The 16,461-nt window shown below is 46.7% G+C and overlaps 1 protein-coding gene across 1 annotated transcript in view; it reads right to left on the minus strand.

Moving 5' to 3' along the window:
• Positions 1–3,569: 3,569 nt before the first annotated feature.
• The window catches only part of TRMT112 (tRNA methyltransferase activator subunit 11-2), a 92,239-nt gene continuing 79,347 nt past the window's right edge, over positions 3,570–16,461 (minus strand). Inside the window, exon 4 of the mRNA XM_069645147.1 lies at positions 3,570–3,868. Within this exon, the coding sequence (XP_069501248.1) occupies positions 3,767–3,868 (102 nt within the window). The 3' untranslated portion in view covers positions 3,570–3,766. The remainder of the gene's footprint in view (positions 3,869–16,461) is intronic.

Below are 16,461 nucleotides of genomic sequence, written 5' to 3' on the forward strand. Positions count from 1 at the left end.
AGTCGCAGTTCTTAGGAATCCGTTCCAGACACCTTCCCAGTTGAAGACTCAAATGAAGGCAATCCCTCCCGCAGAAGTCTTCACTTGCCAAGGGACAACTCAGGGACACGAAGACTAGATCCAACAAAGGTCACTATGGTCAGGCGGCGACAGGCAAACGTACAGCAGTGAACACAGGAACAGCACCAGCACAGATTCCCTTGGAGTGAGAGCTGAAATGCAGGAACAGGTGACTTGTGGCATAAGCTGAAGATCTGCAAACTTCCAAGGCTCTACTTGAAAAGATGGCGGCTGCGAGGTAGACCAGGAGAGAGCTGGTCAGTGCACCAGGGACACTTGATGGCAATGCAGGGATTGATCCCCGAGCAGGAATCGAGCCTGGTTGTTCCCACCTGTCCAGGGGATTCAGGGGCAAGGGGCTGACGAAGCACATGCACGAGTCCACAAGCTTGTCTTCAGTACATTGAAAATGTAACCAAAAAGCCTTTATATGAAAAGATGCAAGGATTTTAATTATCCTAATTGCACTCCATTGTAAGGTGATGTGTGCAATTGTAAAAGTACAAGCATTTACAAAGACTTAGCCTCAGAGTAGGCAGTTTTATGGACTAGTCAGTTTTCCCATAAGATTGAGTAAACAGGAAACGGACGTAAAGCATAAGGCTCTACTAAAACTCCACACAGGGTTCAAACATCCAAAAAGAAATGGTGTCCTATACAAATCTATGGAGGGAAAGATGCAAATAGAAAATCTTTACCAACATTTGTTATTTTACTTATGGTCTTTCAGGATCTGATTTCTTGATCAGGGACAAATTAACTTCTATTGAAATACCCCTGCAATAGTGCTTTAGAAATGGGTGCTTTACAAGCCTACCCGGCCCCACATTTTGGCCCCAAGTTGATATCACCCTAAATTGATTTTGTGAATTAGGCTGGTGGCAGCCGTAATTTCGTTTTTTGCTTCACCAAGGGTGCAGCTGATTTTACTGCATTAGTAGCCCAATTTACCTTTTTGGTAGCCAGAGTGGTACCAACACATTTTGTCAAGTCCTGTCATTTTGTTTTGGCCCATTTCTTGGTTTAGGGAAAAATCACGAAGCATTCCTAAAATTCCCATTGTATTCAAATAGTGCCCTTTGAGCTCAGCACTGCACACTCAGTAGTAGTCCAGTCCAGTCCACACATGGCATTGGTGGACTGGAGTACCTGGCTGTATTTAGAGCCTGCCTGATTGGCTGAACATCAAAACCCATTTGAGGCTGCCCTTTACAAGGAGTGCTGGCTTAAGCAACTCATTGGGTGAATGGATATATCTAGGTGAGGCACTGACCCTTTCTCAACTTTGCTGCTGTTTTCTAAACTCTGTCATTTTAGTAGGTTTACTTAGCTGCTGCTGGACGACTCCTGCCTTTAAGCAAAGCTCCTGCTTTTAAGGACCAGATCTGGCTATGCGGTCAGGGCCCTTTGCCAGGGATCCAGTGATCCTTCATGGACTGCTCCTCACTAGATGGTCCATTTCTTGGCAGTTGTCCCGATGTCTTTTCAAAATAGCCTCCTGGTTGTGCGCTTTGAGGTAGAACGCTGCTGTCGTACAGGCAAGCGATGGGACTGCACAATCCCACCTCTGCCCGTCCTGGGATGCCTGCACCAGGGTTTCCATCGTAGGGCAGTTTTCCGATGGCTCCCCAGTCTTGTCATACGGACCTGCTAGGTCAGTTTACTCATTCTTCCTAATGCCTTCTCCACCATTGCTTTCACTCCTCGCTGAAGGGTCACCCTCCTGCGAAGACAGATTATTGCTCTTTGGAGAAGTCTGAAGACATTGTTGGTTCCAGATTTCAAGTCTCTGGGTGACCCAACTAGACCTGAAACGGAAGAACTGTTCCTTTTCCAAAACGGGCATCGTAAGTACTTCTCTTTGGGCCCTGGTTTGTTCTCTCAACGTACCGGCAGGTTCCCCCTTGGTCGTGGGTTTCTGCAGGCCCCCCCCCCACCACACATTGTCATTAACAGTGGCTGAATCCAGTTTTCTTCCTGGGGCTTCTGGGTCTGAAAACTTAACTCCATCGGTCACATGCAGCTGTTGGGTACAATTGTTCAGCACCCCGCATGAGCGAGGACACAGGCAGCAACTTTGGATGTCTGAGCTCAACCGATTGTTTCTCATTATTGAGAAAGAGTGGCAAGCGAAAAGTGGCCATTTCACCATTCAAAGAGTGGTAATGTATTTTTGTATAAGAGGCAGTGTCGAGCATCAGGCACACTAGGATAAAATTGGGCATTGCACCATGAACGTTTTCAGAACATTTCTGTATTGGTTCCATCGTATGCAGAGCAGTAGGCATAAGTAACTCTAAATGACCTACTGTATGACTCTAGCACAGCATGGAGGCTGCAAACTGCACTTGCCTCGGAAAATGCTTTAGTTTGAATATCTTGGAGTGGTGCGAAATCTTCGGTCGGATTGGGGATTGCAGTCGTTGCAGGTTAATTGTTTGGGCATGGATGCTAGGACGATGTAGACATTCTATTTGGAAGAGCTGTAAGCATTTTAATTTTAAATCTACTGCACATTTGACCAGTCTTAGGGCGTTTTGGGAAGGTGTTAAAAAAAAAAAAAAACACAAAACATCCTATTTCCAAATCTTGTGTATTTCAATGTCACATTTTGGAATTTCTCTATAATACCATTAATGTTTTTCTTTGCTTAGACACATTACACCCAATGGGCCTGCATAAAATATAACTTGCCAGCATTTGTGTTTAGCTGGTTTCCAATAGGTGCAAGCTTGTCGGTTCTTTTCTCAAATGTATTGCTGTATAAATAAAGGGGCCATCTGAGGACGGAACTCCTTGCATTCTCTTGCCTGCAGCCAATGGAGTGCAAGTGAAAGATTCTCTAGTTTCCGATGTAAAAGATATGTCCAGCTGTATTTACTGATTAAGTCTAAGGGGCTTCAAAAGCTTCTGCATTTTACCATCTCAGCATAATATTTTCAGTTAGTCCAATAGAAAAGGTATATAAACTTGTATTTTGGTTGGAAATTAGTGTTTTCCTATTTTCGTGGCAATCTTGATAAAAGTAGATACATTTTCAGTTGCGGTTTCTCTTAAAGCACGTGGTGGCCCAAAGCTCTTGCCTGAAGTGAGTGTTCTCTTGCATTTACGGTGTCTATTTGTTCACCACAGTTTAAGGTCTGTATATGGTGTACTGGAATGGTTGGCGTGCCGGAAGGCAGATTGACGTCCATTGCCAGAGGTGTAAATGAGCCTTAGTGAGGAGTAGCAGGTGGCCCAAAGGCAGAGACATGTGCATTTGTGAACATTAACCCAAATACTGGTGTAGCAATGGGCTGCTGGTCAAGATGGGGCTGTATTGGAAGGCTGGTGTGTAGGTCTAGCACTGGACTAGCTGTTAGGGACAGAGGTAGGACTGGGGTGTACTGTTACAGCTATGCATGTGGGTCCAAAAACATCTGGTCAGAACTGAGGTACAAGTTGAAAATAATGTTGGGGGAATGGTTGCTCCCAACAATCGACCGTTTTTGACAAAATACTAATCAACACCCTCTTTTTACATTTATTTAAAGAAATACAACTTCACAACAATAAACAAAACGAAACGGGGCGTGGAAAAAGCATCAGCAGACAATGGCTGAACAGTGCGAGCCTGAACATAACGCACTGGAAAAGAGTCGGCCCAATCCTTGCAAATCCAGGAGGGCCTGAAGCCGGACACCTCTAGAACAGTCTGCCAGTGCCCTCAGCTCTCCTCTTCGTTCAGAAGCATATTGGGGATCCCCTTGGTAATAGGGAACTCACGGCCTGATTCAGGACATTTCAAGGTTCCCTCAATGACCTCCACCTGTAGCCAGAGAAAAATAAAGGATTAGAGCCTGCTGAATACCAACTCACTCATCTTAACAAAAATAATAATCTTCAAAAAGGCAAATTAAGGGTAGTGTTTGGGGTGGAGGGATGGGGGTGGAGAATCAAGAAATGGGGTGTGAAACTCTTCAAACCAGTCATGGCTCACTATATGACCGTTTCCCCTGCTTGTATCGAGTATTGTCGGCGACTCCACAGAGCTGCATGCTGCAGACAGTAATATACACCCACCCCGGCTGCCGTCACAGCCAGCCCAACATTCAGGGAAAGTACTTTTGAGAAATAAAATACATCATGTTAAGTGATTAACTTGCTTTCAAATATACGTGAATTTGGACTGCCGAGCTCTCTATGTCGCTTCCCCTGACCAATTCCCTGACAAAGAATGTCCCTCCCCAGACAAGCCTAGGCGCACTGAAATTACTGCAGGGGCGATTTGGCACAGTATAAGAGACGATTGACATAACATGTTACATTGCAAAGCATACAATTCCATTTGACTCTTTAAAGTGTCCTCAGGGCCATCCAGCAAGCCAGTCCCACAGGGAGGCTGTTTAAGGGCATCAGACCTCCTCGGGGCCCAGACAGGGTCTATGGTGCACTAATGCCCCTTTTGTTTGATGCAGCTTTCTGAACTGGGTTTGCGCACCAGGAAGCACATTTAAGGCACTTTGTCAGCACTCTAAAGCACAAACCAAAATAGCATATTATGGAAGCCATCATTTCTATTAATCGATTAGACATTCCTCGGTTGCCAAAAGGGCCCACATGTTTCTTACTGTAGCCAAGCGAAATCCCCTCTTAGCTAAAGAAAAGAGTAATTTGCCTCAGGTGGAAGGAAGGAAAGGTGTGAAGGGCAGGTTCCTTGTGCAATATGAATTGACCATAGTCCACAGCTAGGAACTACATGACATGAAACCACATCATGTGGGAATATCGGGATGAAATCAAGATCCACAAAGGCAGGAATATTGTTTTTTTTTAAGAGATGAACGTGATTAACCTCAAAAGTGAGTGTACATTTCAGCCTAAAAACAATAACAAAAACACAGTACATTTCGGAAGTAGTTTAGCTGAAAATTCACCAGCAAGCTGCGATGGCGAACCAGTGAATGCGTATGGGTAAAGTAGTTTGTTGATTGAGACTTCACACACAGAAAGGTCGCCAGATAACACAACAACACTATGAAAAAAGAAACTTGAGGACGAGCAAAGAAACCGGTTGAAAGTGTTTAACAAGGTCATTCCCCCAGCCCCCCTCCCATCGAAACCACACCCAGCACTCCACCCTATCCCGTACTGCCAAACACACACAAAATAAATTAGATGAAAACTACCAAGGGGGAAAATGCACGAGTAATGTGCAAACGAGGAAACTGACCTGATAAAAACAAGGCATATGAAGAAACCATATCAAGAGACTCGGATACAGAGGCGCAAATGTCTGTAAAATTAAGAGGAAAAGGAAAGGGGAACGAACAACAACAAGCTCCAAAGACGAGCTGCAATTTTAAACTGGATAGAGGAAGTAAATCTGGTTTATATCCTTTCCTTCGGAGTTTTAACACCAGTAGAAAAGGGCAGACGCGCTTGGCGGGCACTCTGTGCTGGGCACTTCCGAGATCCATGTGCCGAGCAGCGGCCGCCACAGGCATAGCTGTACCCCTGCCGAGTTGCCAGCGAGAGCTGCGAGACTGGTGAAGTTCGGTGCTCCTGTGATTTGGCGATGGCTGGAGACAATCTGCACAGTAGGGGACACACTAACACCAGTGCAATGGGCATTGCAGGAGCACGGTCTCCAGAACCAGGCCAGTGTGAATGTGTATTAGCAGCTAGGCACCGCCCCTCCTCCCCCCAAGCCTCCTGGCAAATGCGTGGAGTGCCCTGGGTCTTGTGCATGGACCCAGAGGCTTTGTACATGTGATGCATTAGTGGGGAGACTTCGGCAACCGTTCACTCCCCGTTGTCACAGACCTCCTTGTTGCCACTAATGAGCGGCTCTATTTTATCAGATGCTGAAGACCTGTACTTGCCTGGCTGAAATGCCACAATCTCGCCAGTAAAGCAAGTTAAGAGACTACTTTACAGTTGCTAAGTCACACCAATGCGAGGCATCCGGCTCCACACGAGTGCCCAACTATGCAGGAGTGTCTCGGAAGCTAACAAGAACATTGATGACACTAAATGGAGAATAGTTCATGAAGCGAAAAATGTCTCGTAAGTAAACCGTCCATGTTCGTGTTAGAGAGCCTTAGTCCAGTCTCCACCTGGGTTAATAAAGTTTATACGTCGTTTCGTGCACCTCAGTTTGTTCCATGGTGTTCTAGGTAACCTGCCACCTGCTGCAGGTGCTTGCCACAGGGAAGCGTGATGCAACTTTGCTCGCAGCCACGTGGGCATTGTAATGCTGAGTTTCCCCTCTCTGTGGCAGTTCTCCATCTCAGGCGGCGGATGAGGGATACTGGAGGGTTGCTCTACCTGGGTGGGATCCACAGTCTGGTGCCATGTGTAGCACTGGAGGGTTGCTCTGCCAGTGCACACATCCACCCTCCCTATCCACCAGCACAGTCTACTAAGAAGGGCTCCATCCAGATGCCCTTTCACTTCAAACCATCTTCCGAAGACCACATTTTCTATATCGTAGCTCATATGAAACCCACCCCGTCTTGGTGATTGCTGCCCATCTTGCCTTTTGAAAGGCTACATTAAGGCCCTGGTACCATGGGTGACTCGTCTTAACATGTCCTTCGAGGAAGCCAACATTCCCAGAAATCTTACAGAATCCTGAGTGACTCCCTCTTTTTTTTTTCTTCTTTTTTATATATAAAAAGTTGGACCCCAGTGATCCAAAAAATGTATCAGCCCATTACAAACGGGCCTTTCTCACTGAAGATACTGAGCAGGTGGCTTATCTTCCATTACAGAACCACCTGGAAAGCAATCATCTTCTTAAGCCCAAACAATCAGGTTTCAGGGCCAAACATGGCATGGAAAAAGCGCTCTTGGATCTCGGGTCTAACGTTGGTCAACATCGTCATACAGGCAAATCATCACTTTTGATGCTTCTGGACCAGATTGATCATACTCTACTCATTAAAAGACTGGTAGATCAGGCACGCTGTTCTCCATTGGCCGCCCAATAGATCAACTCTTTTCTTGCCCCAGACATGATTGTTTAGCAGTGGGTAACGTTAGCTCCATTCCCAACCTTGTCACCTGCTGAGTTCCACAGGGCTCATGTATATCCCCCACCCTGTTTACTGTATATACCATGCCCCTTCTGAGTTTACTGGAAGATCTGGGTGTCCAGTTTACCAACTATGCAGATGACACCCAGGTCATAATTGAACTTTCAGGATGCCATACTAGTGACTCCTTGGCTATCAATTTAGTCTACCACACCATGCAAGCTTGGATGGCGACAAATTCACTTGCATTAAATGCAGAGAAAACCAAATTGCTCATCATCGCCAAGAACTTTCACTCCGACTCCAGTAAAGACTCTGGGCATAACTCTTGATGCAGAATTATCCATGAAACCTCAGGTTTTGCAGTTAAAATCTTCATGTAGTTAATCACAAACCATATTCTCCCCTTTATTTCACTGCAAAAACAGGTATCTTCTTGCAACTGCATTGGTGAACGGACGCCTGGACTACGGGAACAGTCTCCTTGCAGGAACATCCAAGGCTAACCTTCACGCACCACAGATCGCACAAAACAATGCAGTCAGAGCAGTTTTCAGACTCGCTCTTATAGACCATATATCTGAGGCTCGACGAAAATTACATTGGCTTCCAGCAGCGTGTCACATATAAACTACTCACCCTTACCTTTAGGTCCTGCAATTCTGAGGCACCTATTTATCTTTCTAATCAACTGACTTTTCGCAGTGTAGAGTTCAATTTGCGCTCTCTGACTCCACTGAGCTCTTTCAACCCAGATTTCAGGCTTTGGAGGCACCACATTCGATACAAAGGATCCGCTGGCTTGGAACAAAACCCCCATTCACCTACAACAGGCCGGGTCGATCATAGAGTTTAAAAAATGAGCTCATCTCTTGAACCTAGACCCAGATTAAAATGTCCTCCTGCTTCTGCTATAACTTGAGTTCCCCTTTCTGCATTTCTGAATGGTTTTGTTCATTGTGCACTCCGAGACCTATGGGCGATTTAGCACTATCTAAAAATTAAAATCAAAATCAAATCATGCACGTTGACTCTGGAATGAATAGAAAGAAAGTGCAAGCATCCCGATTTGGAGGCAAGGTGTGAGCGAAAAGGGTACTGCATAGAGGCTGGCATAAGGGGAGGGGGCAGGAATTTGGGCCCTCAACTTCCATGGTCCTCCACAGGAGCAGGACTGGCTCTGGAGGTCTCCATGGTATGTCTCTCGGCCCGGGTTCAGAGGTGTTACCATCCCCACTTGACCTGGTCAGGATACAGACCTTGCTTTGCATGAACCCTGGAAATTGGGGATGTGCCTTGTTGGGGGAAGAGGGGAACATAATTGTAATCAGTTTCCATTTTGTCAGTGAGAAGTCATTTTTTGAGATCAAACAATATGGGGAGGAGCCCTGTAATTGTAGGTGGGGTAGGAGCATTGTTCGAAAGCTGTGAGGAAGAGTTAATTCCTTAGCAGAAAAAGCATGGGACACCATTAATTCTCACAACTAAGTGTGTAACTTAGTTACCCATGGGTAGGGGGTACAACCCTGTGCCCCTAGTGTATGTTTTTGGGCACCTGTGTGTGACCCCCCCAGAGCAGGGTACGGGCTGGTGGCAGCTCCATGCTGAAATGACTGGTGCCCTGAGCGTCCACCATTTTGGGATGCCCAGGCCCCGTCATTGGAATCGGTAGATACCTGATGGAGACAAAATGGCCCCCATGGCCTCTTGCCTTCCATCACCTATTACCTCCGATCTTCCCGAAGTCCCTGGAAGCCCTGCCTCTGTCCCTTCCCCCTGGCTGGCTGTTGGGTGGAAGTTCCGTATATGGTAGTGTGGGGAAGTGCCGACCAGACTGGCTGGAGCCTTCTTGACGACCGTATGTTGTGGGTATGCCTGTGGGTGGGACCTGGGTGAATGGAGTGTGTGACGAATATGCATTCTATGATGTGGCTTTCTAGTATCTAGTGGTTGAGACAGCCCTGCCTGAAACCGGTATGAATGCAGTTTGGAGTGTTGAGGCTCGGTACTTGTCCCAATACACATAACTTGTTGTGAGTGTCTGGAGAGAAGTGAATGGCCTGAATGCCCCATGTGCCTGATTGGCTGGCTGCCTGCATGAATGAATGACCGTAGTCGTGATTGGATGCTTGAGTGTGACCCAGCGGAATGAATGGGAGATCAACAGTATATCTGGGGACCTCTCACTGCTAGGAATCGTGTTCAGAAGCTGAAGTCCACTACGACGAGTAACTGGATTAACTGAAGCTTAACCTTGAGCCCTGCTGGACGAGAAGAATTGCTGTTGCTCTCCTTCGCAATCTGAAAGCTGCTGTGCCCCAAGAACTGACCCAGAGAGGACCTGGTAAGGCGCCCTCTTCCCGAGCTACGAGGGACCATCGTGCACAGCTGATCTTTGCCTAAGCTCCCTGGCAGACAGACCTTCGACAGGCTGCCGACCCGATACAGGGATTGCTGCGGAACTCGAAGGAGAAGCACCGGACTGTTGTCCACCACTGTCGCCGACCGCTGTCGCCGACTGGACCCGCCGTGCTCCCGTTGCCGAAGAACTTCATTGATCCAAGGACGCTCTCGTCTGCATCGTCGCCGTTGTATCCTGCTGGAGAAGGCCCGATCATCAACACGCTGAGGAGCATCCACCGGTGGGTTTCCTGCCACCCAAAGACCACAGACGCCGACGACTCGACGCCCTTGCTGGGCCACAGTTCTTCAACTCTTTGCAGTCCAGAACTATCGACACCGAGGTGCCCCACACGCCTCTTCCTGGCAGGACGTTTACGCTTCCTCGTCAACGAGCACCGCTAGGAACGACGCAGCCACTTCATCGTCGTAGCTCGACCTGTTCTCCGTCGGACGACCCGCAACTCCTGCCTGAAAGGGAGGACACTCAAGAAGGGTTGTCGATTTCCCCGAAGAGGAACGCTACAACACCATGTACTTGGGGTTGCAGAACTATTGGAAAGTCTAGTGTGAACAATATATGGACTGGGCTTGTATCTTTCTTCTACAGGTTGCCCAGGTGGGGGGGGGGGGGGGTGGAGGGGGATCTCCAAACAGAACTGTGTCTCGGTAGCAGGACCAGTATTCTGCCAATTGCTCAACCATCTTGCTTTCATTCCTCTCTCTACTGCTGGTTTCCTCTTTATTTTGATCTGTGTGTCATTCTGACCGTATGCACTTTAAGGAGATCTAATAACGTTAGTGGTACCACTTTAGAATTGTATATATTTACCATTGTTGATTTTCTGAGTACAAAGCGAGTTATCATGATTGTGTATAGGACTTTGAATATGAATTATATAAAGACCGTTTTAACCGATACAGTGTGGACATTCCTTCGTGGGTGCTCTGGGACTACACTGTACTTAAGAACCAGCTTGCATCACCTCCTGAGAAGCTAGGCCTCAATTGCTCGACCACAACTACCAATACTAGAGAATCTTGGCAGGGGTCTCTGGACCTCCCCTCTACCATACAGAGAGCGGAAATGCAGACCCCCCCCCCTCCAGTCTTTACAAAGGTAACGGGCAATAGAAAGCAAGCAGCCACAGGGGCCATCTTGTCTCCTATCAGTAATCAACCGATTCAAATGGCAGGGTCAGGGTACCCCCAAAACGGAGGATACTCAGAGCACCTCTTCAAATTCAGCATGGAGCTGCCACTAGCCCATACCCTGCTCTGTGGGCCACACACAGGTGCCCAACAACATACACTAGGGGTACAGGGTTGTACCCCCACCCATGGGCGCCATAAGGGTATACCAAGGGAAACCAAAAAGGAGGAAGCGCTGCACTACAAGGAAAATAACAGAACACAAGATAAAAGCACAAGGACATGGAGGGACGGTCCCTCCAACGCTTTTCCAGCATCACAGACGATAGTTTAGGGGCAATCGGGAGGATCGGTTTCTTCACTTAGCATTGTTTCAGCTGTGTATATGACAGTTCTTCTAGTTATGGGGGTGAAGAGGCAGGATTTTGGGGAGTTTCCTGAATAGTGGGTGACTTCTTGTGTTACGTATGTTTTTTGGTAGCTGGTTCCGAGTTTTTGGGACGAGGTGAGAGAAAGAGGATCATCCAAATTTTCTTTTGTTGTAGGGTTTTGGTTCCAAACGGATGTCGCTGCTCGACCCGAGCGTCCTTGCTGGGCGATGTAGGCTTAATTTATCTCTTAGGAACTCTGCAACTTGGTCGTGGATTGCGCTGTGCGTAATGCACATTGTTTTGAACTTGATTTGCTGTTTTATTGGTATATAGTGATTGCATCGAATGCCAAAGCATCTAAGAAAAAGCAATGAACAAAAAGCATTGAATGCATTTTTCTTTTTTTTTTAATGGGGGGTCCCTCCAACGCCCATTTTTTACCCCTTAAAACCCATAATACTTAAAATGAAACCTTTACCTTTGAAAAAAATGCATTTGATGCTTTTTTTAATGCATATTTTTCGATGCGTTTGTCATTCAATGGTTTGTATCCAATGCAATCACTGGATACCATTTTATTGGTAGCCAGTGTAGTGTTTTCAGCGCTGGTGTGATTTGTCTCTTCGGGGTAGTTTGGGAAGTAGTCTGGCCTCCACATTTTGTATGCATTGTCATTTTATTTTTAGAAGTCGTTCCGGCATGCCCAGATATAGGCTATTTGCGTAGTCTACTGTGGACACGAGAGCTTTGACTGGGTGTTTTTTGTTGGCAAATGACAGGAATGATGGGATCCTTTTTACCGCTCGCAGGAGAAAGAATGATGTCTTGATTACAGCGTTTACTTGTGGCTCTAGAATAAGTTTGTAAAACACCTGGTGTTCTGATGAACAATCAACGATGGGGTTGTACCGAGTTCCCTTGGCCAGGGGATGCAGTGGTTGTCTCCTCTGTTTTTTGGGATGATCATTATTTCTGTTTTGCCTGGGTTGAGCTTGAGGTAGTTCAAATTCATCCAGTTGTATATGTCACGAAGGCAGTTACCTAATGTCTTTTTTCTTGAGGGTCTTGTATTTTGTAGACTATTTGTGTATCATCAGCGTAGTTGTAGAAGATGAGTCTGTCTTTTGATGATCTTGATTAGTTGAGACAGGCAGATGTTGAATATTAACAGGGAGAAGGATGATCATGGGCGTAGGACATGGGGGGGGGGGGGAACACACATTTTAAGTGGAGGGGATACAATGGCATTTTTCCCCCCACCCCAGTTTCCCCCAGTTTGTGTCTAGTTTGCGTCTAGTCTGCAGCATGTAGATTACGGTCTGCAGCCTGCCTGTGCAGTGATGGATGCAAACTTGAAATTTCAGACAGCAGCAGCAGCTGCGGCACGGGTAATCGTAAACAAGATTCTTGTTACAAGAACTCTGCTGCTCGTGCATGTCCCCCCCATGCCTGTGCATTTGGAGCGTGCCCAGGCCAGGCTGGGGAACATACTGCCGCAGGTACCCCTGCGAGTGCGCAGTGCACTGCTCCGCAGCCTTCCAGAACAAAGAAGCCAGCAGGCAGTGAGTGACGCGTGCTCCTCAGCGACAACAGACACTACCGTCTCTTACGCTGCTTCTACCCAACGGCAGGGGTAAAGAGGGCCTAGCTGCTCACCGATTTACGGAACCAACCAAAGACAAGCGTTTTGTGGAAATTCAGATGAGGTACCATCTCATTTCGCAGTATTATAAATGAACAGACTGAATATACCTTCTTGTGTAAGTGCATACCATGCAAGGATCATAAAATACACAGCGGATATAGTGATTAGGTCTGGGTAAAGGAGACAGTGAGTCACTCGATTTTAAGTACACATTTGAACCTGGTACACCTACAAAAAATAGTGTCAGTAATTATACATGACAAGATAACATGTTGATAGACGCAATTTGCTTTGTTCCAGTTTGTTCGATGCAACCCCACCCATCACAACAACGAACATTATCTGTCTTTAGGTGCCTCTGTTAATGCCATCACTTTCAAGTCAAAGTTCACCTGTGTGCTTCATACTAGCAAAGGTTTTGTACATCCCTGGTTCCTTCTCGTACAAATAATAAACAGGATTTCTTTTCACTGCAATGTTGGAAAGGGAGACATTAAGCCTAGATAATGCCAACATTGGTGATGCATCTTTCAGTATACTAAGAAGCATGAGTGCGTGCGTTACATTCCATGTAATGCTACTCTAGAGGCAGTGCACGGCTAGGTAGATATACAGAGTTCAGGCTGTCACCACAAGTGCTTGTATGCCAAGATTGCGCAATGCTTTAGCATGGCATCAATTTCCATGTGTAGATCATGCTGGCCGTTATGCCAATCCAACGTCCCACTTGCAGGATTGAAACCTCCAAAGCCAGGTTTGAGGTGCTTGAACGTTGTAACATGTAAAGCACTGTACCTGGACCGATCACCAAGGGACCCACATACATATGTTGAACGATCCTAGTGCGCACAGATGGTGGCTTGCACCATTGGAACTATGACTAAGAAAGCCATTTCTTATGAACACGTCAGCAGTAAGGCCTGCATCTCGGTTTTAAAATGGGAATGAGGCAAAGGAAGCCTCCCTTACTATTAAGGCACTGCATTGTGTGGAGCACAAACCCAGAGGAGAACAGCCTCTAGTAAGGACAGGGCACATGACACAATCATTGTGCAGTCACTCACCTTTCGGCTGTAACCATTGCAGAGAAACCCATCAACCTTTTCTTTTTTTTAAAAAAAAAGAACATAGCGTGTTTGCTTTTCAGTTATGATATGTTATTTTGCATTTATATAGTGCCTTATGTACCATTGGTATGGTCTCAATGCGCTGGTAGGTTGAACACCCTCAGGAACCGAAGTTCAAGTCAGTGGAAAGACTGGAGTCAAACGGTGCGTGTGAGCAACGGATGTGTGCGCAGCTGGTGCGGCATTCATGTGATAGCTGCTTTCCAGCAGTAGATGTGGTGGTTCAGAGATCAAGAGTATGTGTTCATTCTGGCAGGTTTAATCCAGACTGATTCTGGCTGCGTTAAGCCTGAGGAGAACGCCTAGGCTGGAGGGTATATAACCAGCAGTGTTTAATTAGGATGATGGGGAGTATGAGGCAGATGATGGTACGAGAACAGCTATACCAAATGGTGTCATAGTATCGCTGTGTTCTAGTTGAGTGGTGGTATAAAGAAGAGAGAGTAAGCACGGAGATGTGATATGGCGGTTTACCTTGGTGTTTAAGATTTGGCCCACTAATAGTACCATGTACCCGATCCGTTCCATGTACTCCAGTTGTTTCATGCATTACGACAGTTTCAAGCACTAAACACGTTCACTGCCATGCTCTTTCAAACGTTCCATGCACTCAAATCATTCCATCCCGCACATATATCATCCGTTTGCTGGACACCCGCTCTGCACCTGCACCATAATCTACATCTGTCCTGCACCTTACATTGGCTCAATACCACTGCACCCTACATCCGCTCAACACCCAACATCTGGTCAACCCCATCACGCCCTATATCGGTTCAACACCCTAAATCAGCACAGCACTCTACATCCGCTCCATTCTATTATCCACTCACACAACCTGCATCCGCACCACAACCCTTATCTGTTCCATGCTCTTAACTGCTCCATGCCCCATTCATTTTGCGCTCTACGTCCGTTGTTAAATTAATGTCTCTTTGTGCAATGGCAGATAAAGTGACAGTCTGTCAAAGTGTGCGTGCTGGGGTGCAATAAGGGGGTGAGTTATCCAATAAGTGTAGGAGTAGTGCACAATGCCAGAGCGGTGACGCACAATTCTTTTGCACTGATGAGGACTACTTCAAAGCTCTTAAAAAAAAAAACTTTTTTTTTTTTTTAAATGATTCATGGCCATGTGCTTTTCGGACACTCCCAGCTTGCGACTCCGCCTCACCCCAAACTGCCATTATTTATAGTCTGCCACCGTCCGCATAGCCCTTTCCATTCTTGCACTTTTTCATCACCACCCTCTGCTGCAGTCCCTCCCACTTCCCCCCCTCTGCCCCATGTCCCTTCTTGCTGCCCGTCAATGCCAGACTGCTTTGGCTTCATCGACACTTGTGTGCTGTGAGCGTCCCATTTCCTTGTTGAGCGTCAAACCTCTGAATGGTTCTTGTAGGGTATAAGTGTTCGACAACCCTCATGTAATAGGAGTGCCCCATTAGCCCCTGTGCATTATGAGCAGCTCACTGGCCATTGCATACTATGTGCTGCTGTTGGCCCTTGTGTACTATGAAAGGCTCAATAACACTGGTCTGCTCCGATTGGCCTTTGTGCACTATGAGCAGCTCATTGGCCCTTGTGTACTGCGATTGGCCCCATTGGTCCTCGTGCACCATGAGCACCTCACTGGTCCTCGTGTACCATGAGCACCTCACTGGTCCTCATGTAGTGTTTTACTGACCAATTTATACTATCTGAGGCCCAGTGGCCCCAGATGGCTAAGAGGGCCCGTTGGTCCTCTCATACTATGAGCACCTCGTTGGGCTATGTGTGTTACTGGCCCGCCTGCACTATGACAATTCCACCTAACATTGTGTTCTTTAAGTATTCATTGGCCTTCATGTGCTATGATGGTCATGTCTCTGATGTAAACTGCATAGACCTAAACGATATAAAAACACACTATTCACTTGATCCAGCACCAACATTCTCCCTTTCCGTCCCGCCGCAGCCTTAAATCCTAAGGCGTCCCTTGTCCCACCCAGATTTTATGGGTCTCCTATGCCCCTGAGGATGATCCTTGTGGTACTCCGCATGAGGATTCTCTTCGGTTGGATTTGAAAGGTTTGATCCATATGGTCTCTGTTCTGTTTGTTAGGAAGGATTTGATCCATACTAGGGCACAGTTGGCGATTCCAAATTCTTCCAATCTCGTGATGAGGATGTCGTGGTTAACTGTCGAATGCCGCAGAGAGGTCTAGAAGTATCAATGCGGTACTGTTGTCCGAATCCGAGTTTGCTTTTAGGTCATCCCATATTGAGGAGTGTTGATTCCGTTCCTCTCACTGGTCTAAAGCCTACTTGTGCCTAGTCTAGTAGACGGTGCTCTTCTATGAATTCTTGGGTTGTTCTGTACATGTACTTGTTCAAGCAGTTTAGCTGGGTTCGGAATGTTGGAGATGGGTCGGTCATTGGAGAGGTCCTCTATGTTTCCTGTTGTATCTTTGAGTAGCGGGCTGATATATGCTGATTTGATGGATTGCGGCACATTCCCTGTTGAGATTGAAAGGATGAAGACATTCCTGTGGTATTCCTTGTGAGTGGATCGATTTGTATAGGTCCGGGGGTGGGGTGCAGTCTGTTTCATACGGTCTGTTGGATGGCAAGGATTTTGTTTTTGAAACGGTCTGCTAGATCATTGCATAATTTATTCAATGGGATTTGTATATTGTTGCAACCAGGAGGAT

This window comes from Ambystoma mexicanum, chromosome 2p, assembly GCF_040938575.1.
Source record: "Ambystoma mexicanum isolate Mex_15411 chromosome 2p, UKY_AmexF1_1, whole genome shotgun sequence".
NCBI classification, from domain to species: Eukaryota; Metazoa; Chordata; class Amphibia; order Caudata; family Ambystomatidae; genus Ambystoma; species Ambystoma mexicanum.